Genomic DNA, 26,885 nt, shown 5'->3' on the forward strand with positions numbered 1-26,885 from the left:
CTAGGACTAACTTGATAAAAAAGTTGAAAGGCTCGCCCACGAGATGGAATCTGCTCGTTCAATTTAATTTATTTTTTATTTTTTATCTAAATTTATTAAAAATTTAAATTAAAATTTAATTTAATTCAAAAATTAAAAATTAAGGATTACATTTCATGATTAAAAAAAAATTAATTTCTTAATTTTGAAGTTAATTTTTTTAATTTTTTAATTTAATTTTAAATATTAAGAAGTTTATTTATTTTTTATTTTTTTAAATTTTGAATTAAATTAAATTTAAATTGAAATTTTATATTAAATTAGAAAAAAAATTGAAAATAGAGCGAATTGGATGTATAATCCAGTTTTAAGGGAAAAAAAAAAAAAACCAAACACTACGACCCACGTTCTCAACGGTTGGTAATCGTCGATAACTGCTCCGAAATCAGTCCAATCGATAAGCATCATCACTTTCAAAGGTTTAATCTTTCCATACAAATGCGAGTTTCAGGTTCTTTCTCTCTCAATCAATTATGGCAATTCAAGTTCGCTTATGTGGTACTCTCATTTCCCTCCTGGGTTTCCTTTCCCTCTCCTCCCTTGCATTTGAATCATCAACCTCAGGTATCCTATGATTACCACTTGTTTCAAAATTTGTGATGAAGAAACTTGAAATCCTTTAATCTCTCGCAGATGAAGCACAAGTTCCAAATTTCGCTTTCAGTTGGTTAAATGACAACAACAAATTCCAAGCTGGGGATACAGCAGCCATAAAGATCATAGTACTGGGAGAGTTTGACAGTAAAGGAAATGTTTCACTTGATAAAAGTGCTTTCAATCCTACCCTTACAGTTAATGGGAAGAGAGGAAATAATTCTTTTGTGTCTGGGGTTTTCCTGGATACTGCAGGGGATACCAGTACCTGGAGAATTCTCTTCACTCCAATCAGGGTTGGGGTTTTTAATGTCTTTATCAATGATGACTCTTTCAAAGTATTTGATTCATCTCTCCATTTCGAAACTGTGCCAGGTCCTAATATGCAATTTTTAGCATTTAACTTCTATTTTCGCGTCTAAGGTAGAACTTGATTTGTGATAAACGTTTTCCCTGGGAATGATTAGTAAGTGAAGGCAAATCGTTATTTTAATTATTTTGGCTTTACTTGCTGTTTTTTAATTAAGGAAAGCTGAATTTTTTTTGCAAGCATATGTAAAATGTAATCATGTTAAATTATTGGTGAAGTGCTATTGATTGTTTTAACACTTGTGCTATTGCTCAGTATTATAATGCTTTGCAAATCATCTCTTTGTGAAATGTTATTATTGACTGATATATGTTTTTCAAGGACTTTTATATTGTCAAGTACATGTAAAGATGCATACTAACCGCAGTTGCTATTTCCCATTCAAGGTAAAATTTATCCATCTGTCTGCATAGCTTCATGGATGGGATTTTTAAACGAGTTTGAAGCTGGGGAGAGAGCTACAGTTTTTATTGCTCCTAGAGATGCATTTGGGAATAATGTTTCTTCAACTCGTGAAGAATTGCATCCCTATAATTTTACATTGTGTGCACTTTATGCAAATGGTTCCCTTGCTAATGTGCTAAACATCACTCATATTGGCTGGAATGAGCTTGGTTTTATTAACATTGAGTTTATTGTGGCAAAAGCTGGAAACCTTCTATTGCATGTGAAAGGAGGAAATCAAACCTTGAATGGCTGTCCACTTCCATTGAAGGTGAATCCAGGTGATTGTGCTGTAGCTCCTCATTTGTTCATAACTTGTATTTAGAGGGATTAATTTTGCAAATAAGAGTTGGTTTTTCATCAATTCATTACTTACTCAGTTAGGTCTTTCTTTCTGAAGATGTTGAAATTGATGAAATCAATTGGTATATTATAAACTTACAATGCATAACTCTACATTGTCTTGAAGTCCATTCTCGTTACAATGCCATAAACAGTTGCATTATTTCTGTGAATTTTGTGGTACTCTCTTACTCTGTCTTATCAGTTTCTATATGACAAATAACAAATTTCATTGAGAAATGGATAATTTATACTGGGGAAGAGAAGGGTAAAATCTAGAAAACTCATTAGTATTTCTTTGTATCCAAATTGTGTTGCTGGTACAACTCCCAAGCCCAAGTTGAAAATGTTGCTGTTGATTCTGCTTGACGTGAACCAACATATAATCTTAAGTTTTATCTTGTTAAAAGCATGAAATTATGTGTGTTTTTTTTTTTTGAACCGTCTTTTTGCAGGGCCTCTGGATGTTTCCAATTGCCTGCCAAAATGGAAGTTTGAGACAAACGCTTGGCAAATATTTTCCAAAATGGAAATTTTTATTCATCAACAAGATCAGTATGGGAATCTTGTTTCTGGATTATATGAATTTGATGCTGATATTATTGAAAAAGATACAAATCTGTCTATACCTGTTGCAGATTTGTACTTTGAAGACATGGTACCAGGAATACAGTTATTCTCTTTCAGTCTATTGGAACCAGGAAACTTCTTGCTCACTATATCTAATTTGAAGCATAATAGAAGCATCTCCAATATGCCATTTGCTTATACTGTCTTTATAGGTATGCTCAACATATCTGCTAATTATGTTATTGGAAAATCTGATGGTGCTAGTGTTGAGCTCTTGCCTTCCTCTACCCTACTCCCCTCATATCAATACTTCTTTTCCTTTTCCTTTCTAAAATGTGACAAATTTTTAGTCTGCTATTTATTGATTATGGCTGTTGCCATTGGCAAGGATGCCAAATTAAGGTTTGATTATCCACCATAAATAATTGTCATATTTTGTTTTGTGTTATTCCACCGCCTTCCCCCCACCCAACTCTACATCATTTGGAGTCATTTCATCTTTGATGCTTCTAGTGCTTATGTATATATATGTTACTATTTCTTTGAAACAAATGCAAATTTACGTTTCAATTGAACAGGTTATTGTGATGGATCAGCCAGCATTGTCAACGGATCCGGTTTAAATGATTCCGTTGCTGGTGAAATTGCACAGTTTTCGGTTTATTTGATTGACATTTATCAATATCCTGCTTTTGTTGAACTAGGAAGTATTAAAGTGCAGATTGTTAGGGAGAATGATTCCTATAATGTGCAGCCAAGCATCTTTCCAATCATCCATGGTATCTGCTATTTATAAGTTCTTCCCTTTTGTTGAACAATTTTAGCAGAGGTTTATGAGGACTTGAGGAGGCATGCATCTCTTGAATAGGGAATGGACCTGCTCAAGAATTCAGCTATGCTACTATCAGCCAAACAGAAATTTCTCCTGCACCATCTGATGTTCCAAGGAACATTGTAAGTTGTGTAATTATATATTTCCTTCTGGTCATTGTTGAGAATTCTGACTTTCTTTTCTTCTTCTCTTTTATTCAGTCTACTGGACACTCGGAAGTTCTGGTCAGTGCTTTTAATGTGATTTATACTGCTGAGAAGAGTGGAATCTATGAAATATATGTATTTTGTGGAAATATTTTACTGAGTGGTCACTCATTCAGAAAGGAAGTTAGAGCAGGTATAGTAAGTCTTTTAGATTTTTGTTTTGTGTTAGCGTCATTTTTATTTTCCCTTTCTGCCTTTAGCGGTTGTGAACAAAAATGTTTCCCTTTCCATTTTTATAGTTAATAATGCTTTAGATATTAAAATGAGGGTAAGAAGCAAATTATTTGGATTGTTATTATGCTTTTCACATTTGCTTAATTAGTGTGAGAAGAAAAATAATCATAGAATAATTTTCATAACAATTTGATATTCTAAGCTAATTTGGCACTTGCACTACAATCCATGGTTTTCAAAACCGGATCGGGCTGGACTGGGATATCTAGGAATCAGACCACTGACAGATCTGGTCTGGGTTTAAAAATGGGTTTCTTTCTTCCTCAGTAAAAAAAAAAAAAATGTCTTGTCTATTGGGGGTGTTGAACACTTGAACTCATGACTTGTAGAAGAAATTTTTTTTTTTTCATCAAACCAACCTATTTCCTTAGCAATAAGGGTATGAATAATTTATCTAGTTGGTGTAAACATGAATCATTTTTTTTTTTATCTTTTATATTTATAATAAAAATTTTTATCTATTTATTATGCTATAAAATTTTAATATATCAAAATTTATTTTTCACTAATATAAAAATTTATTATTGTGAAATTTTTTTTCTTATTTTTAATTATATATTATTATTATTATTATTCAAAAAATAAAATTCCAAAGATGAATTTAAATTATTTTTAAGAAAAAAGTTTATATAGAATTCAGCTAGCTTTATTTTAACAATTATTAATAAAATATATCAAACTAGTAATTGTAATAATACACTATTATTATTATTATTATTGTTATTTTTGAAGAGACTATTAATTTAATAATATATATATATATATATATATATATATATATATATATATATATATATATATTTTTTTTTTTCTGATAGATGAGACGCGAGAAGGAGTCAATAGAAAGTTAGAGTTTTGGAGAAGTACTCTAGAGTCAAAAGACTTTAAGTTAAGTAGAACGAATATAAAATACATGCATTGCAAGTTCAGTGAAGGCCAAACTGGTGATAGGGAAGTAGTTAGTTTGGATGGAGTGGTACTATCCCAAAGTAACACTTTAAATATCTAGGCTCAGTCCTTCAAGTAGATGGGGGATGTGAGGAGAATGTTAGTCATAGGATTAAAACCGGATGGTTGAAGTGGAGACGTGCCACGGGAGTTTTATGTGATTGCAAGATTCCCAATAATTTGAAAGGAAAATTTATTGTACAATCATACGACCGACCATGTTATATGGTAGTGAGTGTTGAACACTGAAGGAGTCGTATGCATCTAAGATAAGAGTTGTAGAGATGAGAATGTTAAGGTGGATGAGTGGCCATACTAGACTAGATAAAGTCCGTAATGAGAGTATTAGAGAAAAGGTAGGAGTGGTGCCAATTGAGAATATGTTAAGAGAAGGGAGATTGAGGTGGTTTGGTCATGTGAAGCGTAGACATACGGAGGCTCCAGTTAAATAAGTAGAGCACATTAGGTTAGAGGACAGAAAGATAAAAAAAGGGGTAGACCTAAATTGTCTTGGAGGAGAGTAGCACAACATGACCTAGAAGCATTACACATTTCTGAGGATTTAATCCAAAATCGTTTAGAGTGGAGAAAGCGAATTCATATAGCTGACCCCAAATTTTTGGGATAAAGGCTTAGTTGAGTTGAGTTGAGTATATATATATATATTTTAAATTTATACCGATTAGACTCTGTTCAACCTTAAACTCTTAGCACTTTTGCCTTTACCGGTTCAATAATCAGGTTTGAAAACCTTAGTACAATCATAGCATACATTTGGGTTCATGTAGGCAACCCTTGCAATTTATGAATAAAAAATATCCACGTTTGATTTTAAAGTGTAGGTTAAAGTGCACTCGTGTCTTTGTAACTTAAAATACCTCATGAATGATTGAACAATGTAAAATTTAGTCACTTATTTTATTTTATTTTATTTTATGAAAACAAAAGGCGTGTAGTTGAACTTCAAGACAATAAATCCTTAGTTTTTATTTTAATGTTTCATTTTACACTTGTGGTTGTTATTCATTGGTGTAGTTGGCTTTTTTTCCTTCATGTTTTATTTTTTATTGCTTGATCTATAATGGTGGCCATCTCAAATAATTGCATACTATAAGTTTCTTCCTTGATATGTAACTAAAGTTTTTCTCACTTTTCGTAGGTGAGGTTAATGTATCTCTTTCAAAAGTTGTGAAATTTGCTCCCAAGGTGCCAAAGCTTACTGAGAATGAAATATGGGTCCAATTGATGGATACATTTTCTAATCCTGTCCTGTCCCAAGAGTCACTGCTAAAACTAGAGATTGCTTCAGTCAACAGGTCTGGTTTTTCGACTGGGATGTTTGTAGATAATGATGATGGGTCATATACTTGTCAATATATGGCTAGAGATGTTGGAACCTATGAGATGTGTGTTTCATTTGATGGCATACGTTTCTCACCGTGCCCTTTTGGGGTCAATGTGTATGGTGGTAAGTTATAACAGCATCAATACATAGTAATCTCTCTTCACTATAAACTATCATTAATGTATATACTTTAGGATTTGGTGGTGTCTTTGGTATAGCAAGATGAATTTGATTTGTCCTCTTAGTATGTGATTTGAAGATGTTTAAACTTTGTTTAAGGTTTATAGGAAACTATCGTTGGAATTCTATGAAAAATGACAAAGCACTATATATTCATCGGTTTCTAATTGGTAGAAATGCCTGATTTGATTTGTTTTTAAAGCCATGAGATAGTACGTTATCTCAAGTAGGGAGGCCAAAAGGCTTGTGCTAGGTGCAAATTAAGGTGATCAACTCTTTTTTGAAATTTTTATTCAACAAAATATGATAATTATCACGTGTAGCATTGATTTTTGAGTGCAGCAGCAGCTTTGGTAAAAGGAAATTTAATAAGAGTATGGATTTATAGGGATGATATATGCAAGAAACATAATTTTGAGGCAACATATGTTTTCTTACTTGGGCAATTTAAAGAACCCTCTTGATATACATTTTTGTTGGAGATATAACCTATTCCATTTAAAAATAGACTAAAGTTGTTTTATTTGACATCTCTGTTAGAGGTTGGTCAATGGAACAATAACACAGAGACTCAAATTTAAGTGAATTTAGAAATTATAACCTATATAATGCATGTTGACAAAAAAAAAAAAAAAGAAAAAAAAAAGGAGCAAGGTGTAGATTATGTAAACACAGGAGATTTTGGTAATTTTCCTCACTTTTAACTGTATACATACTATCATTCTTTTTCCCTCTTTACAACTGCATGTAAGAAGATCTCCATTCAGTAAAGGCTATTTAGTGGGATAAAATTATGAGATCAGTGATTTATCTGTTTGAACATAAAAGATAAAATTCATGAACATGGTTATCTGAATGGGGGACAATGAGACATTTCAGCACTTTCTGCATGGCAGTGATGTATTTGTGATTGCCATGGTGGACATACCAGAATTTTTTTTTTATACCATTTCTACATGATGGGCGCTCTAAATTGTAATTTGTTTTCCATTAGATGGATAAAATTTGATATTTTTCTAAGATAGCTGGTTTCAATGTTTTCCAGGTGAATATTTTCCTAAAGCTTATGATGACATAATTTCTGTGTGGGAGGATGAGTCTATTGCTTTTGATGTTTTAGCAAATGACTACTTTGCTGGACATAATGCAAGCATTGTTGAATTCTTAAAAGTAAGACAATTATTATAATTTTTTATAATGTCTTTTCTTTTCTTGCAAATAGGAGGATCACATTATTTTCATGTTCCTAATGTTATTCCATCTGCAACTGCAATTATTTTTACATGGTTAGCTATTATGACATTCGTCAGTTTGCATTTGAGATTATGCTTATATTGCTGATTTATTTCTTGGAAGAGCTTGCTTGGAAAATTGACATACTGTTTTGCATTGTAATTTGTCAGCCAGATTATGGTTCACTTTTACAGGATGGACATTTCTTTAGATATACCCCCTATCAAAATTATTATGGGAGTGACTCTTTTATGTATACAATATCGGATGTAAATGGCAATCTTGCTTCTGCTGCTGTAAACATTTCTGTTCTTAATATCCCACCCCAGTTTATTTCATCTCCGAGTCAACTACAAGCAACTGAGGATATGATAAGCCCCAGATATGGGTACATCACCATTTCTCATTAAACTTTATTTTTGTTGTTAGTAATTTGAAATTTTATATTGGCTGATGTTTTACTGGATTTATGCTCTTCTGATGTTATGATTCTTGTGCATTGCAGTGGTTTCTCAGGGTTTGAGATTAGGTCTTCTGATCCAATGGAGAACATTTCTGTCACTCTTAAAGCAGACTCTGGAACTCTGTTTTTGTCTCCTATGCTGATGCAATTTTGGCATCCAATTTGGGGGGAATTTTCTGTCAAGAAAGAAGATGATGAAGCAAAGAGCTTGACATTAGAGGGGTCTGTAGATTTGATGAATCTAGCACTTCAGTCAATTCAATACCTCGGGTACTATCTACTTATCCTATTGTTTAGATTCGTGAAGTCATTGGACCAGTAGTCCAATGAGTGCCTGTCTGATAATGCCATATTAGGGAGTCGAGCACCTTCTTCCCCTTACTGAACTTAAAAAAAAGTTTTTCTCCATGATACAGTCAACGATTTTTGCTTATGTTCCTTTTTTAAAGTGACAGGGAAGTTTCATGAATCTATCATAAGAAAATGACCATCATCTCAACGTAGAAAGGATTTACATGGGATAAAATGGAAGGATAAAGCAGTTAAATATTAGTTAAGTTTGGAAACTTGATTATCTGTGGTTTATTGAACAGTTTTGCGATACATGGACTGTCTACTAAAGGATTTTAATATTAGTAGTAATACTTTGGAACCTAATGCCCATGTAATGTTAAGAAAAGTAAGAAAAAAACAGATGAATTATTTCAATTAAAAGGAAATAATAGGAATAGGAAAGGAGGTAGAGAAGTAGTTGTATTCACATTTTATAGCTTTTAAATTTTGTTTGCAGGATAATAGAGCGGCACCAATGTTCCTTGATGTTTTTGTGGCATAAATCTCTCTCAACTTTATATATTCATGGTCTGGTCTTTAGTATGTGCCATTAACTTTTTTCCCCACCTTAATCAGAAATGATAATTTCAGTGGTGATGATACTGTTCGTGTTTCTGCCGGCAACAAGAATGGGATAAATGATTTAGCAGTTCCAGCTATTGTGGAACCTATCAATGATCCTCCATTTATTAACGTTCCCAAATTTATCACATTGAAGGGCAATGAGGATGAGTCACTGATCTTTAACAAAGCTAGAGACAAGTTTGAGTTTTGTGTTGGAGATCCAGATCTTCTTAACTTCCCTGGTATAAATATGGATGTTTTCTTTAAACATTGGAATTGATCGTGCATGAAAAATTTTATACTAAATCTAAAGAGAATTGTACTTCTTTGAAAGTTAAATTTGCTAATTTGAAGTTTTAAGTCACTTTATCCATAAATGATAAATTTCAAATCGAGTGAATTGCACTAGTATCTGACTCGGAAGTTCTACTGACAACTTAACGGTAGAATTTTCCATTCTTAATGGTAATCAAACTAGCTAGATGGAAATTAAGAAAAATCTACTCTTTTTTTTTTAAGGGAAAGTGGTGGACTTTTTAGGTCTTAAAATGAAGGTAGACTTGTTAGAAATGTCTTTTGGGTAGTTTATTTTCTGCTTGTTGGTATGTTTCAGGCAAAGAGTCTCGCTTTATAGTCGCATTTTCTGTTGAAGTTGATGATGGATTTTTGGTAACCAGCCTACCAGCTGAACTTATAGATACAACTGAACTGAGGCTAATGAATAGCTATCAATGGCAACCTCTTCAGACATATGTTACTATCTCAAAGCGTTTTATGGTCAAAGCTAAAGGAATCAGATTTCAGGGGACAATTATTGATTGCAACGTTGTCATGCAACAACTATCATATCATGTGAGCATGCTCATTTATTGGAAGTTTTAGAAGAAATATAAATTCCAGGCTAGTGTATCTGGTTTAAAAGTGTGAGAAGATACACTTTACTTTTATTATTTTTTTAATATACTGCTTAAATTAAGCATCCATTTGTTAATAGACTTGATTTTCTTTTCTTATGTTTCTTTTTGGAGGATAGGGTGGAGAAAATGGTGCTGTTTTGACACTGAAATTAAATGATATGGGACATTATGGTTGTTATTCAGATTGTGCTGACAATATTTCAATGCCTTTACATGTCAAGGCTTCTGTAAATCTTATCCGAAAAAGGCCAATGAGTTCATTGGCAGTTCATAGTAAGTGACAATCTTAAAAATTTTCTTCCAGAACTTGCTTTATTTTATTTGAGATTACTTTTTTTATTATTTTTAATTCTATTAGATGTTAGAAACTTGCCTTATTTTTATGAATTATCGAGTCAAACTGTGTCTGTTTGAAGTAATAACTTGTTATGAGCACTGCATTACTGAATATTGCAAAGTGAAGGACATAAATTTTTTTGTATTTAGTAAACTGAGGTTAATTTCATTCTGTGGGTGCAGCCCTTGGATCAGCTGTCATTATTGAATTTCTTATGGTTCTCTCTTTTGGAGTAGTACTTCTATTCTTCACATGCAAATGTGCAATTCTTCTTGTGAATGAAAGAAGCAGCTGCAAATTCCAAAACTCTAAACAGTCTGGTTTGCGAAATTTTCAAAAGGAATCTGTAAGTGGGCATTGGGATTTGGTTTTCACATGTATTTTGAGGCATTTTAAAATTAGCTAGCTCATTCTTACTTTTGTTGATGATGTCCTCCAGCTGAACTAGTACATTTTTCCCATAATACTGTTACATATAATTTTTGGATGTTGTACTTAGAGCACAAGTTTTAATGTTGCTTGAATTATCTTACGCAGTCAAGGGTTGATTTATCTGAGAAAACAACTGAATTCACTGGTGGTTGTTCTCGACTTCTCTCACTCTTCCATCGACCTTTGAACTTTCGACAGCGGTGACAAGCTAATGACTGGACATTATGGAAATGGATTCATAGCTAGGGTAGAGAAACGAGTTTGAGCTTTTCTTACACATTTTGGCTTCACTAACAAACATTTTTTTTTGCGAATATGCAGCTCTTGCCGTCACTTTGGAGTCAGAGAATCTGGCCTGGATGTACATAGCCCCTCTCAATCTACTAGTGGTCAACGTCTAAAAAACTCTGCCTAGTTTTATGCCACTTGCTATTGAGAAGGTTTCATAAACAAGAAGTTGATCTATTGTGTGAAATTATAAACCATGCGATGTAGACATTGGAGGAATTGAGAAGACATTAGATTGTTTTACTACTGTTATTGAAACATATGTCTATTCCTTATTCTGCATGCAAGGATTTGCACATTCTGAAGATGCTTGAACTCAAATAAGTTTTTTTTTTTTTCCCAAACTCTTTTGTTCATATACTCCAGTTTCCTGTGCTTTATTCCAACAAGTGAAATCACATGACCTATGTTAGAAGTGATGATTAGATATTGGAGCTTAAAGCTTAAGAAGCAATCGCTGCATGGAAAAACAAAACCAACAAATAGTGAAACATCTGCAAATGCATTATCATTAGGTTTAGAAGAACCACAAATACGATGCAAATAAAGGTAGCTTGCACTTGCAAGTAAAAAGCAGAATCATTACAAACTATCATCGAGTCATTAATCAACTCTAGTGTTTAGAGCAATTTAAAAGGATGCAAGATGAAGAAGATTTCTGTTCTACCATTTAAAATGGAAAGACTACTCTTTCAACGAGTGGCATGTTGGCCTTCCCCTGCACTGAGCAGAATATTTCCTATGTGTCCTCCCGAATTTTCAGCCAAGCTATTTGATTCTGTAAACTCATCTGATGTTAATGACAATCTTCCCCCATCCGTAATCATTGAATCTGCAGGAAATAGAACAGGCCTGGGAGGCATTTGTGGGCTTTCAAAATCTCCTTCAAGCATCTCTATAACTTTGTTCATTGCAGGACGATTAGAAGGTTGAAACTGTACGCACCATAATCCTGTTATCATCATTTTCCTAGCTTTTATATTTTCCTCCTTTTCTATATCTTCTATTGGTAAGTTTCCACTAGAGAGTTGGTCATGAAGCCGATATGGACTGTAAACGTCACTTAAACTTTCATCAACTGCATTTACTTTCTTCTCTCTGTCCGCCATTTCTAACACCAATTGTCCAAAGCTATACACATCTGCTTTATATGAGACACGTTCAATGTTTTTGTAGAAATTGTTTCTATAGAATATCTCTGGTGCAATATATCCTGGAGTTCCCCCTGCAGCTGTAAGAGATGGAATGCTCCCCTTGGTTGGATAAAATTTAGCAATCCCAAAATCAGATATCTTTGGAGTGAAATTTTCATCCAAAAGAATGTTGTGAGGTTTGATATCAAAATGAAGGATTTGCATGTCACAACCTCGATGTAGATATTCAATGCCACGAGCAACTCCAAGGGATATCTCATATAGTTTTTCCCAACTTAAAGAAATGGATCCTTCACGACAAGTAATATAATTATCAAGAGATCCTTTAGACATGAATTCATATATAAGAGCTCGTCTTGATCCCTCGGCACAAAAACCAATTAGTTTTACCACATTAACATGGTGAATCTTCCCAGTAGTAGCAACTTCATTAATAAAATCTTGTTCATCAGCTTTAGGTTTATTCAATATTTTCACCGCAGCAAATTGACCACTACGAAGCTTTCCTTTATACACAGTACCAAAGCCTCCTTTTCCCAACTTTTCCTTCAAACCTCTAGTAATCTTCTTAATGTCCGAGTAAGAATATCTTATCGGCATAAGGTTATTATGGGTTTGTAGGAATTCTTCAATTGTGTCATATTCCGACCGATGTTTCCTTCGCCATTTGAATACGAGAAAGGCGAAGAGACACGGAAGTCCACATAAAGCTCTTCCAATAAAAAAAATTCCTGCATGAAATTTATGGAAGCATTCAAGAGAGACAAAATGCAAGAGTTACGTCTATAGAAGCGCAAGATTTTCATCTGTATATAAATATGATAATGATATGTTTTCAGATTCATTAACGAAAGTTCTTAGTTCTTACCAATAACAGCGTATATCAATGGGTACTCAACTGCAGAAAATGTAGAAAAAATTACTGATGTTGATATTCAATAAAAAGAAATAATTAATTAAATTTGATCACGCATCATGTAATAAATGGAGAGAGACCTTACATTCGATTGCATCGAGGATCGCACTGATTCCATAAATCAATGCCCTGAGCAGATCTTGTTGTATTCCTTCATTAATCAATAGAAAACAATGGTATCATATAAGAAATCCAAACGTGATTTATTTAAAATCCAATGTGCCTGATTTCAGATGACTTGTAACTTATTTAAAATCACATTTGATTTGAAATGATACAAATTTAAATGAGTGGCAAAATTGATTTCATGATAACAAAGTTAGAAAATTATTGATATATAATTTTTTTTTTTGAAATTTTTTATAGCTCACACTTAATAAAAGAACCTGACGGGCATTCATTTTAAAAAAAATATATTAATCAATATGGTTATCTCAGAGTTATTAATAACTAATTTTGTTTTGATAAATAATAATTATATATTATAAAAAAAATAGATGAAAACATTAAATACTTACCGAAGTTGTGCTCCCAGAAAAGCTCAAACCCATATGCAAGTTGCCTGTGAATTTCAACGCAGGATATATTATTATCCTTGTTCTCGAATGCCTCTTCATCTGGAAGCAAATAAATCATCTCTACGCTGCACGACTCCATCAAATCAGATACCTCGGTATGTTCATCTATAATCTTCGCATAGGTATGCGTCTGCAAAGCAGAACCTCCATTAATGCAAGTAGAACAGTCCAGATAAGAGGGAGGGTACACTGGATTTGGGCACTTTATGAAACTAATCATAGGCGCTGAATAGAAATTCCAGTATCGATCATCTCCCTCCGAGAAGTTGCTAGGAGTTAAAGGAAAACAAGGAATGGAGGAGCAATCATCTGGGTTGATGCCATCATCCATCAGTCGGATGGTGAAGTGATCGTAGTTGATGGCCTGCACATAGTATCTTCCTCTGAATAGATTCAACACTGTGATATTATTTTCGCAAGAAAGCTCATATCCATGTTTTCCGCAATGGTTTGGATCAGTTTGTAATCGGAAAGGGTAACTAATGTTGTGGATATTCCCACATGAAGAAGGAGGACAGTGATTTGTTTCCGTAGCATTGCAAATTATTTGGGTGATGAGCAGCAAAACAAAAATTTTAAGTCTTTCTCTAATCATGGCAGAACAGAGAGAGGGTTTTTTTTTTTTTTTTTTTTTTTTTTGAACAAAGATAAATGTTTGGCATTGGGGTTTCCATATATGGACCGAGAAAGAATTTTTTTCCTTTTTAAAAAGTATTTCTATTTGAAATTCTTGCATAAATTTACAATCACATGTGGACTATATATATATATATATATATATATATATATATATATATATATATATATATATATGAAGGTAGAAGGATGATATTAGGTTTGTCAAAAATATCTTTTATTTTTTAAATTAATTTTAATTATATTTTTATTATTTAAATTAATTTTAAAGTTTGGATAAATTCAAAATTCTTAAGAGATTTGTCCTCAAATTTATTTAAGGGGCTAATTTTATTATATTTATATAGATGGCAAATTATTAAGTGTACCTGGTGTTTGTGCGTCTTCACTAATACAACATTAGGTCCCATATTTCTAGTTTTACTGTATAATTATTTTTATGTGAATATAAGATGCACTATCTATTTTCATGTGAGTGCACGATGTACTCTATAATTTGCCTATATATAGGGCTGAGCATAATACGGTTCAAACCGAAAAACCGAACCGAATCGATTCAATTCGGTTCAATCGGTTCGGTTTTAATTTATAAAAATTTCGGTTATTTCGGTTCGGTTCGGTTTTGAAGAGAAAAAACCGAACCGAACCGAATAGTGATTTATATAGTCAAATCGAACTAAATCGAACCGAATCGATTTTTGAATTAATTTATTTTTATGGAAAATTTATGAATTATATTTAATTTTATATATATTAATTATTTAATTTCATTGATTAATGGTTATTAGGTTCAAACCAAAGTTAAAATTAGACCAAATAACTTGAAAATCAAGTCTAAATTAAAAAATCAATCAAAAATCAAACTGATCGGTTTAAACCGAACCGAACCGAATTAAAGCGGTTCGGTTTGATTCGGTTTTTCACTAATTTCGGTTCGGTTCGGTTTCTAAAATTGGCGGTTCGGTTTTGATAATTTAATTCGGTTCGGTTCGGTTTGAACCGATTGCTCACCCCTACCTATATAGATATAGATTTGGATACAAAACTTTCAGTTTCACATTTGGCGTCTCGATTGAGTTGGTTTACACTGGTTCAAAGGCAACAATCCATTTCGGAGGAGAAGAATAAATTTATGTTAAGAGCTATCTCTATTATCCAAAGCTTTTTATGTTAAAGAGTCCATCTGGATTATGTATAACAAAACCTTTATCCATTTGCAGTGTAGATTGTAGAAAGAGAGAAGAATATAGATACCAATGGTAGCTTGCTTGTTTCTCTTGTCCATTTTCTTCGTTCACCATGCTGTAGGCCTTAATGATCATTGCAGTACATCATCGTGTGGGATGCAAGGCCCACCTGTCCGATTTCCGTTCCGAATCAAAGGCAGGCAACCACTCCACTGTAGCTATCCTGCAGCTGGGTTTGATTTATCTTGCTCGGAGAAGAGCCATACTGTTCTGGAGCTGCCAAATTCATGGAAGCTCTTGGTGCAAGCAATTGATTACGAGTCTCAAGTGATTTATGCAAGTTATTTAGATGGATTTTGCCTTCCAAGACGGCTTCTTTTTAACTTCAATCTCTCTGATATTTCTCCCTTCTTGTTTAGGGGTGAACTTTACTATAGTTATAACTTATTTAATTGCTCTTCACAAAAAGAACATTATTCTCTCCGGCCAGTCTCTTGCCTAAGTGACCTTCGCTATCATATCTACGCCATTCTTTCATATGCTTCTTTTGAAAACTTAGTCCAGTTGCTGTCTTGCTCCAAGCTACATAACATTTCAATAGTTGCAGAATATAGTCTCTATTCTCCGGAAAGTTTTCTTCCTTTGAAATGGTACTATCCAGATTGTACTTATTGTGAAGAAGAAGGCAAGTACTGCAGATTGAAGAGCAATGCCACTGGATCTGAAACAGAATGCTACGGCATAATCAAACCAACTATAGGTATGTTGTTTTCTGTTCATCGATCTGTTAACTCTCATCCCATCTTTGGATATGTATTGCCCACTAAAATTCCACTTTCAATCCCTGCAATATTGTTGGGAACTTGGGAATTATGAAGTTGCAAACAAGTACAGAACATGGAAATCTAAAAATGCCCTTTTCTTTTTGCAGGGTCCGCAAAAAAGTTCATGGCAACAGGTTAGCCGTCTTTGTATTTCCAATTTTACATGCGGTTTTATGGTTGTCTGGAAGATGGGTTTTCTTGACTAAGAATGTATTATACATACAGGGACAGTCCTGGGTTCAATTTTTCTTGTAGTAGCAGCCATTCTATTCTACCGCAGACATAGATTCAACAGAATAGAAAGAGAATATCAGTCCAAGATTGAGAAATTTTTGGATGACTACAAATCTTTCAAGCCTGCTAGATATTCCTATGCCGTTATTAAGAGGATGACAAACCAATTCAAGGATGAATTGGGCCAAGGAGCTTACGGAACTGTGTTCAGAGGGAAGCTATCTGATGAAATCCTGGTAGCTGTGAAGGTCCTCAACAACTCCAAAGGAAATGGAGAGGAGTTCGTGATGTGGCCCAACCGCAAGTGCACGGGTCGTTCAAGTAGTATAGAAAAGTTATCGTTCCCACGAGGAGTTGTGTTAATGATTGAATTTTGGATATAAAAAGTTGACTAAATTGAACTATTCTTGAAATTAAGGTAACAAATTGATGGGTATTTGAGTATGAAATCTATATGAGCAAAATTAATAATCTATCCAACAATGTATTAATTAAACTAAAATTGCATCAAATTGAAAGAAGCAAGTTGAAATATGGCAAGATTTTAAAATGGCAAGCAATTAAATTCAATTGAAAATTAGCAATGATAAAAGGGCGATTCCGGAGTTCGGGATTTCATATTCGAGCTATTTTGGGATTTTAAATTGGTTATCCAATCTTATGAAACTTATGGGTTTTAAGGAGATTAATTCTTAAATCCTTTGAATACCCTTTCGAGTGAGACAAAGAGTGCCTTAATCAAACTAATCCTACTTTCGTGGAGTTAGAATTAATTAAGACCCATTAAGTTCTTTAATTAATCTGTGAATCCTCTTAATCCTTAGTCTATTTCTAGATCTAAGTTAATTAAGTTCAATTCCTTGATTATCTATCACAAGGCCTTCTCCTTTCGGTGCTTCAACCATGGATTAAGAACATCACTTAATGGGATCCTACACTAAGCATGTCATTAAGTACACAAGAAATGAATAAAACTCATTAAGACCACAAAATATGGATTACCCAATCAAAATCCACAAAATATCTCAAATATTACAACCCTTACTCTAGAATCAAAAGTAAACTACTCACTATCCATAATGTTTACAAGAAAATATGAGTTTATATGAAAATAAAGCTTTAATCTAAGCTAAGGAATAAGAAATTAAACACTAGAAATGTAGAAAAAGGTAAGGAAAGAAAGAAATCTGCAAATCTTGGTTGAAAATGGTGTGGAAGGTGAAAGTGACTCTTCAAATTCTGCCTCCCTTCTCCTTTCCTTTTCTGCTCCTTGTCTCCTCTCTCTAAAATGGGAAAATGAGACTATTTATAGCATTTTTCTGATATGGAGCCCTAAAATGGTATGTTCTAGGAGGAATTATCTGAGGGAATCTTCTGCCAGCTCATTAATGAACTCTTTATGGGACTGGATAAGTGGACTGCATACCTTATGCAGTTTTCGGCTGATTCTGGTTTACTTATGCGAAACTGCATGACTTGGTGCATAGGCTATGCACAATTCCGTGAAGGTGCATAAGGGAGGCGAGAATGTGCATAAGCTATGCAGTCTCCTTATGCACATTTCGGTTGGTTCTGGAACAGTGATTTTTCTCCTTATGCAGATCTGCATAGCTTATGCGGCAAGTTATGCACAATTTGATCAATGCATATTTCAGCTTGAAAACTTATTTTTGACATCTTTGGCTGTAGAAGTCACTCCTCAATGGCAAAATTTCTCTTCAATCCTTCAAAAACACCATTTTTCCTACAAAACAAAGTAAAAATTATAAATTAATCCAAAATTGACAATTATGAAAAACTAACTAAATAACTAATGAAATTAGCTAAAAGTGACTAATAATCAAATAAAATGGCTATGAAATTAAACCTAAATGATTATGCAAAATGTATGCATCAAATACCCCCAAACTCAAGCTTTTGCTTTTCCTCAAGCAAACTTTAAAATGTAATGCAAAAATTTTTAGGGGTGCCTTATCCAAAGAGCTATGAAAATCACATATTAAAGTAACTTAACACCCCTTTAACCATACCAGCAATCCATATACCCATCCTTCAAAATGCAAAGAATTTAATGCTTATCCAAGCTTTCACCGCTTAGCCATCAAGTCAATTATCATTCAAAATCCCCAAACCAACCAATCAAGAGAGAGGGTCATGCTCAAAAGGAATTCTAGAACAATCAATAGTCAAAGTGTCTCTATATGGAATGATGGAATTGAATGAATGAATGAATAGTTTTCCAATCCCATAGGCAAATTCCCTACTCCTATCTCCACTAATGTAGCAAGTACTATCAAGAGATCAAAGGTCTTTTTAGGGATGTAATGGGGCCATGGGGTTCAAAATGAGGCTAAGAAGAAGAATGGGTAAAAAGGATTCAAAGCATGAGAATATTTCCAATCTTAACAACATAAGGTACACTTCTTATTTTATTATAATTTTTTCTTTTTTTTTTTTTTGTATATATGGAGGAGAGAAGTACATAATGAGAATTGTCAAGTGCTAGCATAGTTTACAAAACACATAAAAATGGAGGGACATTTTGATACTTTAAACTTGTATCTTGCATTTTCTTTTTTATGATTGTCCCTAAAATTGCCACCCCCAAACTCATTCCTTTTAATACTTTGGGTGGATTTCTTTCAATTTGAATGACAATAGTAAAAAGCACATATACTAGCACTTTCACAAGATGACAAGCATTTCTTCTCCCTTTTATTGTATATATATATATATATATTTTTTTTTTTTAATATCAGAGTATAAAGTGTACCTAATATTCAATTATCCTCATGAAAAGGGTTGGAGTGTTTGGTTCATTGGCTAGGTAGCAATAAGGGTTTCAAGAAAAATTAGGAATAAAAAGGTTCAAAGGGGTTTGCAAGGGTTAATTTTAATTAGGAAAAAGGCCAAAGGTTTAAAATGAGAAGGTTTAAATCAAAGAATGCCTAATCATCTCTCTTTTCAAGTATAAGCTGGTATTTCACCTTGAAAGGTTTAGAAAATTTGTTCTAGGATTGGTGAGACATCATTTGACTACCTTATATCCAATAATTCCTCTAAACACTTCCATCTCCAAATGACTAATTGGGTGGCTTTTTGGCTAAGAAGATATAGGCAAGGGATAGACACTTCAAAACCTTGCACCTCTTAGGAAACTTTCAATCCACAAACCCAACTAAAGGGTGAGTCAAATCACTCTCATAGGCAACTTTTCAAAACTCAAGGGATTTGGCAAAAGATTTTGATGCATGATGTATGATTCCTAAAATGAGTAATGTATTAACTAAATGGAGGAAGTCTATTTGTCTATTTGTGTGCAATGTGATGTATAATGTGTATGTAAATGTGTAATGTGTGTGTATGTATGGATGTATATGTAAAATATTTACAATATATGTAAATGGAATGGGATGAGATGCTCCTATACTCAAAATGTGAAAAATAAAGCCAAAAATCAAAATGTGCACCCCCAAACTCAAAATTGGACATTGTCCTCAATGTCTCATGTAGTAGATAACCAAAATTCAAAGCAAATAATATTGACCAGGAATTGTAAAAATTAAGAGCAAAAAGAAAGAGTTACCTGGTATGGAGCAGAGGAGAATTCAAGATATAAAGGGATGCATAAGAAGCTGCACAGGTTTTGCAGAGTTAAATGCTGTCCAGATCAAGTGCATAAGTAGGGTGCATAAGCCGTGCGGTTCTGCATGAGTGGTAATATGGGTTGCATAGGCTATGCAGGACATTTGCATAAGGGGAATACAACCTGTGCAGTTATGCATAAGTAGCAGAAAGGGTTGCACAGGCTATGCAAAATATTTGCATAAGGAAATTCATAGCCTGTGCAGTGTATACAAAAGCTGCTACATGAGGATTGGCAAGGGGAAATGTACAACCAGCAGTAGAAGCATTAAAATATATACAGAGTATGGGCAAATATGTACAAAAGGGTAATAAGTGCAATGAAAATCAAAGAAGACTAATGTAATAGCTATCCAATAAAACTGCAAGAAAAGCAGAATTTAAAACAAACTAATTCAAAACAAACAAACATAATTCAAAACAAACTATAAATGTTTGAACATATTTACAAAGGAAAAGTCCTACAAGTTAGAACAAAAATAAAACAAAAACTAATCTAGTTCTATTGTTTTGCCCTTGTCCAAGGATGTTGCTAAGGGGCTGGTAGCTGCTGGTTGCTGTCGAAATGATGGTGCTGGAGGAGGTGATGGAGGTGGAGGTGGCATTCCCAGAAAAAGCATAATTTGCTTCACCATCTCCTTCAACTCTTTCTGCTTGTCCCTGGTTTCCATGACAAGGTCAAATAGGTGATCATGACGATCCTTGAGTGTATCAAGACCAGTGTCAAGCCTCCTATCCACAAAATATATATCATCACTAAGCCTTTCAAGATACGTGAATAAGGCTTTAGTGTTGAATGCAGGAGGGGCTGTGGATGAGGAAGGTTCAGCTGTAGGAGGTGTAGGCTGAGCAGAAGCTGCTGGGGTCTCCTGTGCAGGTGGAGGGGGTGGGGTAGGTGCAGTAGAGTGCTGTGGGACTGATGGGAAAGGTTGGGTTTGTGGTTGTGCAATGGGCTCAGTTTCTGCTGCAGGTTGTGCAGTATCAAAATGTGGCAGACTGAACCCTGTTTTGGTTAAGTGTGCAGTATCAAAATATAAAGTGTCCACAAGTGCTGGTATTGGGTGCTCTTCAGGATTAAAACCAAAATGCTTGGCTATGACAGTTATGAGCCCACCCAAAACAATGTCACCTATGGATTTGGTGGCAATATGCAGCACATGCTCACAAAAGAAATAACCAGGAGAAACCTTAACTTTGTGAAATGCACACCATAACATAAATAGTTCAGATTTCCCCACAGCACCAGAACTAGTCCCTCTGCCCAATATGGTGCTAGCAATCAGCCTATGAATAAACCTAAGTGCAGGGTCAAGTATTTGGGAGGTTTTTGATCTTCCAGCAGAGAAAGTTTGAGGTTGGTTTGTGATGATTCTCCAAAATTGGGCAGCATTCCAAATACCCTTGTTGGCTACCTCTACTCCAGTATGTGGCACTCGAAATAACCCATCAATTGCAAAACCAAAAATGCTATGAAATTGGTCCAATGACAGCTCTCTATTTTGCCCCAAACATCTAAAACCTAGTGGGTTGTACCCTCCTATCCTTGAGTCGCTTAAAAGCTGCTTTTTGAATTGTATCAGGAAGAGGCCAAGGTAGCTTTGATACCGGTGAAGCTACTGAGATTGACTTTTTGCTGGAAGAGGGTGTAGAGGCTGGAGCTTTTGGCTTTTTGGGTGGTGGTTCCGACAATGGGGTGGGTGGTTCTTTGCGTTTGGATAGAGAAGGGGCAGAGGACATGGGTCGCACAGATTTTGATCGGATTTTTCGTTTGTACGTGGTTGTGGGAGGTGGTGGGGGTGTCGCTTATGGAGGAGAATTGGGATTGGGAGGTATTGTTGATAATGGCGAGACTTCAAGAGGAGAAGCTGGACGGGAATGGGGAGGTGACTCCATTGCCGATGGAGAGGATGGAAGAGATAAGGGGGAAAGAAGAAAATTGAAGAAGAATGAGAATTAGGGCAAATGTAGTGAGAATCGAAATGGAGAAGAAGGTGTGAGGAGGAGTTATGCCGGAATGAGGATTGTGAGAGGGGAACAGTGAACAGGGATATCGGGGGGTTGAAGGTGGGAAAAAAAATTTGCCGAAAAGAAAAGTTTGATTTAAACGGGTTTTGTAATCACTGCATAAGGGGAAAGTGAATGTGCATAGCTTATGCACCTCTCGGCAGCTTTTGGAAGTTGGGAAGTGAAGTTATGCGGGAGTGCATAAGTCATGCACTCCCCTTATGCACCTCTCGGCAGCTTTTAAAATTTGGAATTTTCGGTTATGCAGTAGTGCATAGGTTATGCACTCTGCTTATGCAGGTCTCGGCAGCTTTTGGTGTTTGGGGTTGGTGGTTATGCAGTTGTGCATAAGCTATGCACTCTGCTTATGCACTCTTCGGTGGGTTTTGAGATTCAGAGTGTGAGGTCATGCAGAAGTGCATAAGCTATGCACTCTGCTTATGCACCTCTCGGCAGGTTTGGAATTTTCGGATTTCTGGTCATGCAGAAGTGCATAAGTCATGCACTCTGCTTATGCACCCCTCGGCAGGTTTGAATTTTTGGAGTTTCTGGTTATGCAGAAGTGCATAAATCATGCACTCTGCTTATGCACCCCTCAGCAGGTTTGAATTTTTGGAGTTTCTGGTTATGCAGAAGTGCATAAGTCATGCACTCTGCTTATGCAGACTTCGGCAGAGAGAGAAAATGAGGAATTTGAAGTTATGCAAATGTGCATAGGTCATGCACTCTGCTTATGCAAGTTTCTAAAGATATGAAATTTGACAAAATTAGGCTATGCAGAGTTGCATAAGCTATGCACTCTTCTCATGCACTTTGCAACATGGATGAAAATGGCAAAAATTGTGGTTATGCAGGATTGCATAAGCTATGCAGTTGCTTATGCACAATTTAACAAGATTAAGATTGCAATGGAACATGATTTGCAAGTGTGAAAAATACCCTAGAATGAAGAAATATAATTCCATGAAGCATAAACCATGAGAAATTTTCTCCAAAAACACATCAATATATACAAAGTTCATCAAAAATGCATCACACAAGCTTGTAGAAGATGGATCCTGCATAAAAGGCATTTGTGACCCATGCCATTTTAACTCAAATTCTACAAATCAACATTAGCACATTAAAACTCAATAAAATCTGCATAAAGTTGTATCTATTCACAAATGATGAACTCCCTAAGTCATGCCAAGAAAATGCAATTTGTCCACCTTGAATCTACAACCCAAGTAAGCTCAAAACTGCAAAAATGGCTCACTTACCATCATATTAACATTAAAAGCACATATACTTAAAAGTCACACACCCCACCTCACCAAAAACACAAGCCATTTGCTGCAGACACCCTTTTTGCTGCAGATTTCATTTTTCCTTTGCATAAACCAGATTGCAGCTCAAGGACATAATTCATCTGCTGCAGACCTTTCCTTGCTGCAGCTTTCATTTTTCCTCTCTGCATAAACCAGGTAGCAGACCCTGCACTGGTTATGCAGCAAAAATCAATCAATTTGTAGGAGATTTAAAGAACATAATTTCAGGTTAAGGGTCACTCCCCAGCAGTTCACCAACCTTCCTCCATTGAAATATATCTACAAGGGACAAAATTCAACAATGTCAAAAATTGAATTTGGGGAGATTCAAGATAAAAACAAAAGCAATGAGAATAAAGGTAAATTAGCAAAAGCAAAATAAAAGGACTTGGGATGCCTCCCAAGAGGGCTAATTTATAGTCCTTAGCTGGACTCTTCATGAATTTCACTGAAAAAGAGGTGAGGGATTGGAGAGCTTATAACAGCTTGCTCCCTTTATTGGGTCTCCAGTTATGTAATGCTTCAATCTATGCCCATTGACCTTACAATTCCCAGATTTTTCACTCCAAATTTCAATTGCACCATAAGGGAAAACTTTAGAAACTCTATATGGACCTGTCCACCTTGACTTAAGTTTTCCAGGGAACAATTTCAATCTTGAGTTGAACAACAAAACTGAATCACCTTCTTTAAATTCCTTTTTCCTAAGGTGCTTATCATGCCAAACTTTAGTTCTTTCTTTGTAAATACGGGCACTTTCATAAGCATCCATCCTCAATTCCTCAAGCTCATTAAGTTGTAATAACCTGTTCTCACCAGCTTGCTTAAGATCAAAATTCAAGGTCTGAATGGCCCAATATGCTCTATGTTCTAGCTCCACAGGTAAATGATAAGACTTACCGTACACCAACCTAAAGGGAGTAGTTCCTATAGGGGTTTTGTAAGCAGTTTTATATGCCCATAAAGCATCATCCAGTTTGATAGACCAATCTTTCCGAGAATTGTTCACTGTTTTCTCCAAAATATGCTTGAGCTCTCTGTTAGAAATTTCAACTTGTCCTGAAGTTTGAGGGTGGTATGGGGTAGCTATCTTGTGCACTACACCATACTTCCTCATTAAGCTCTCAAATTGCTTATTGCAAAAATGGGAACCCCCATCACTAATTATAGCCCTAGGAGCTCTAAATCTGCTCAAGACAAATTTCTTCAAGAATTTCACTACCACTCTAGCATCATTAGTTGGAGTTGCAATAGCTTCCATCCACTTTGACACATAGTCAACCCCAACTAAGATGTATCTATTACCATATGAAGGAGGGAATGGCCCCATAAAATCTATTCCCCAAACATCAAATAATTCCACTTCAAGAATATTATTTAGGGGCATTTGATCTCTTTTTGACAAATTTCCACTCCTTTGGCATTTATCACATTCCAACACAAATTTCCTCACATTCTTAAAAAGATTTGGCCAAAAGAAACCAGCTTGCAAAATTTTACTAGCTGTTTTAGAGATTCCAAAATGTCCTCCATAATCAGAAGCATGGCAATGATGCATAATACTCTGTATCTCCTCTTCAGGAATACATCTCCTTATTAAACCATCACAGCATCTCCTAAAGAGTGAAGGATCATCCCATCTATAAAATTTCACCTCATGCAAAAACTTTTTCTTTTGTTGCCATGTCATACCTAGAGGTAAAACTCCACAAGATAGATAATTCACAAAGTCTGCATACCAAGGTAGTTTAGCAACAAAAGAGAAAAGTTGTTCATCCAAGAAAAACTCATCAATAGGGATTTCATCCAATTCTTCACCATCCAATTTCAACCTACTAAGATTATCAGCAACTACATTTTCAGCTCCCTTCTTATCTCTAATCTCCAAATCAAACTCTTGTAACATCAGAATCCACCTAATGAGCCTAGGTTTAGCCTCCTTTTTACGGAGCAAATACCTGATGGCTGCATGATCTGAAAATATAACCACCTTTGAGTCAATAATGTAAGGTCTGAACTTTTCCAATGCAAAGACAATTGCTAAAAATTCCTTTTCAGTTGTTGCATAATTTGTTTGAGCCTCATCCAGTGTTCTACTAGCATAATAAATAGCATAAGCCTTTTTGTCCTTTCTTTGACCAAGAACAGCCCCAATTGCATAGTTGCTAGCATCACACATAATTTCAAAAGGTAGGCTCCAATCAGGTGGTTGCATGATTGGTGCAGTGATAAGAGCTTGCTTTAACCTGCAAAAGGCATCCAAACACTCTTGGTCAAATACAAATGGTGTGTCATTACTTAACAAATTAGACAAAGGTTTGGCTATTTTAGAAAAATCTTTGATAAAGCGTCTGTAGAACCCGGCATGTCCTAGGAAACTTCGAATTCCTTTGACATTGGTAGGAGGAGCCATCTTCTCTATCACTTTAACTTTGGCTTTATCAACCTCTATTCCTCTGTTAGACACCAAATGTCCAAGCACTATCCCTTCCTGAACCATGAAATGACACTTTTCCCAGTTTAACACAAGGTCAGTATCTGCACATCGCTGCAAAACTTTAGAAAGGTTAGCCAAGCATATGTCAAATGAAGATCCATAAACAGAAAAATCGTCCATAAAAACCTCCATTATGTCTTCAATGAAATCTGAGAAGATTGCCATCATGCACCTTTGAAAAGTGGCTGGTGCATTACATAACCCAAATGGCATCCTCCTATAAGCAAAGGTTCCATATGGACAAGTAAAAGTAGTTTTCTCTTGATCATTTGGATGGATAGGGATTTGAAAAAAACCTGAGTACCCATCTAAATAGCAAAAATAAGAATGCCTAGCCAGTCTTTCCAACATCTGATCAATGAAGGGAAGTGGAAAATGATCTTTTCTAGTGGCAACATTTAATTTTCTGTAATCTATGCACATTCGCCAACTAGTCACTGTTCTGGTGGGAATTAATTCATTATTTTCATTTTTGACAACTGTCATTCCACCCTTTTTTGGAACAACATGTACTGGGCTCACCCAAGTACTGTCTGTGATAGGGTATATGATCCCTGCATCAAGCAACTTCAAAATTTCCTTTTTAACAACTTCTTTCATATTTGGTTTCAACCTCCTCTGATGTTCAATAGATGGCTTACAATTTTCTTCCAAACTGATTCTATGCATGCAAAAGTGTGGGCTTATTCCCTTAATATCATCTATGGTGTATCCCAAAACTTTCCTAAATTCCCTCAACACTCTTAACAACTTATCAGTCTCTAAAGTACTCAAATTTGCATTTACAATTACTGGATAAGTGTTATTGGTGCCAAGAAATTCATACCTGAGCTGAGAAGGAAGTTGCTTAAGTTCTACCTTAGGTGCATCTTCTTCCTTGAATGATGGTTGCTTAGATTCTGCTTTTTCCTCTTGTGTGAGTTGAAAAACTGGAGCAGAAATGAATGGTGGACTACCCTCTAAGTGTTGAGCATATGCAGCCACATGAGGGTTGTCATAGTCTATGCCTCCTCCATGAACCAAGCAATTTTCAAGTGGATCTTCTGGATATTTCTTTCTGAAATGTTCTTCAACCTGCTCATCAATGATATCAACTCTCAAGCAAGTATCAGCTTCAAAATGATGTTTCTTCATAGTGTTATTAATATTGAAAACCAATTGCTCTTCACCAACCCTAAGAGTCAGCTTTTCTCCCTTAACATCAATCAATGCTCCTGCTGTAGCTAGAA

At 35.0% G+C, this 26,885-nt stretch overlaps 3 protein-coding genes and 1 pseudogene across 3 annotated transcripts; 2 read left to right on the forward strand and 2 right to left on the reverse strand.

Annotated features, from left to right (window-relative positions):
- Positions 1 to 359: 359 nt before the first annotated feature.
- LOC131179128 (protein GAMETE EXPRESSED 2-like) lies at positions 360 to 10,976 on the forward strand (annotated as a pseudogene).
- Positions 10,977 to 11,156: 180 nt separating this feature from the next.
- LOC110643920 (rust resistance kinase Lr10) lies at positions 11,157 to 12,799 on the reverse strand. Its single transcript, XM_058145061.1, has 2 exons — positions 12,694 to 12,799; positions 11,157 to 12,556 (listed from the first exon to the last, which is right to left on the reverse strand). The coding sequence occupies exon 2, from the start codon at positions 12,423 to 12,425 to the stop codon at positions 11,364 to 11,366; it is 1,062 nt and encodes a 353-aa protein (XP_058001044.1). The 5' UTR covers positions 12,426 to 12,556; positions 12,694 to 12,799; the 3' UTR covers positions 11,157 to 11,363.
- Positions 12,683 to 13,934, reverse strand: LOC131168877 (putative RING-H2 finger protein ATL21A). Its single transcript, XM_058152947.1, has 3 exons — positions 13,260 to 13,934; positions 12,827 to 12,892; positions 12,683 to 12,723 (listed from the first exon to the last, which is right to left on the reverse strand). Exons 1-3 carry the CDS (start codon positions 13,912 to 13,914, stop codon positions 12,683 to 12,685), a joined length of 762 nt encoding a protein of 253 aa, XP_058008930.1. The 5' UTR covers positions 13,915 to 13,934.
- A 1,277-nt stretch (positions 13,935 to 15,211) lies between these two features.
- Positions 15,212 to 21,494, forward strand: LOC110651360 (rust resistance kinase Lr10). Its single transcript, XM_058152951.1, has 4 exons — positions 15,212 to 15,902; positions 16,074 to 16,100; positions 16,192 to 16,484; positions 21,426 to 21,494. The coding sequence occupies exons 1-4, from the start codon at positions 15,212 to 15,214 to the stop codon at positions 21,492 to 21,494; spliced, it is 1,080 nt and encodes a 359-aa protein (XP_058008934.1).
- Positions 21,495 to 26,885: the final 5,391 nt, after the last annotated feature.

The sequence above is a fragment of the Hevea brasiliensis genome, chromosome 1, assembly GCF_030052815.1.
Source record: "Hevea brasiliensis isolate MT/VB/25A 57/8 chromosome 1, ASM3005281v1, whole genome shotgun sequence".
In the NCBI taxonomy this organism is placed as follows: Eukaryota; Viridiplantae; Streptophyta; class Magnoliopsida; order Malpighiales; family Euphorbiaceae; genus Hevea; species Hevea brasiliensis.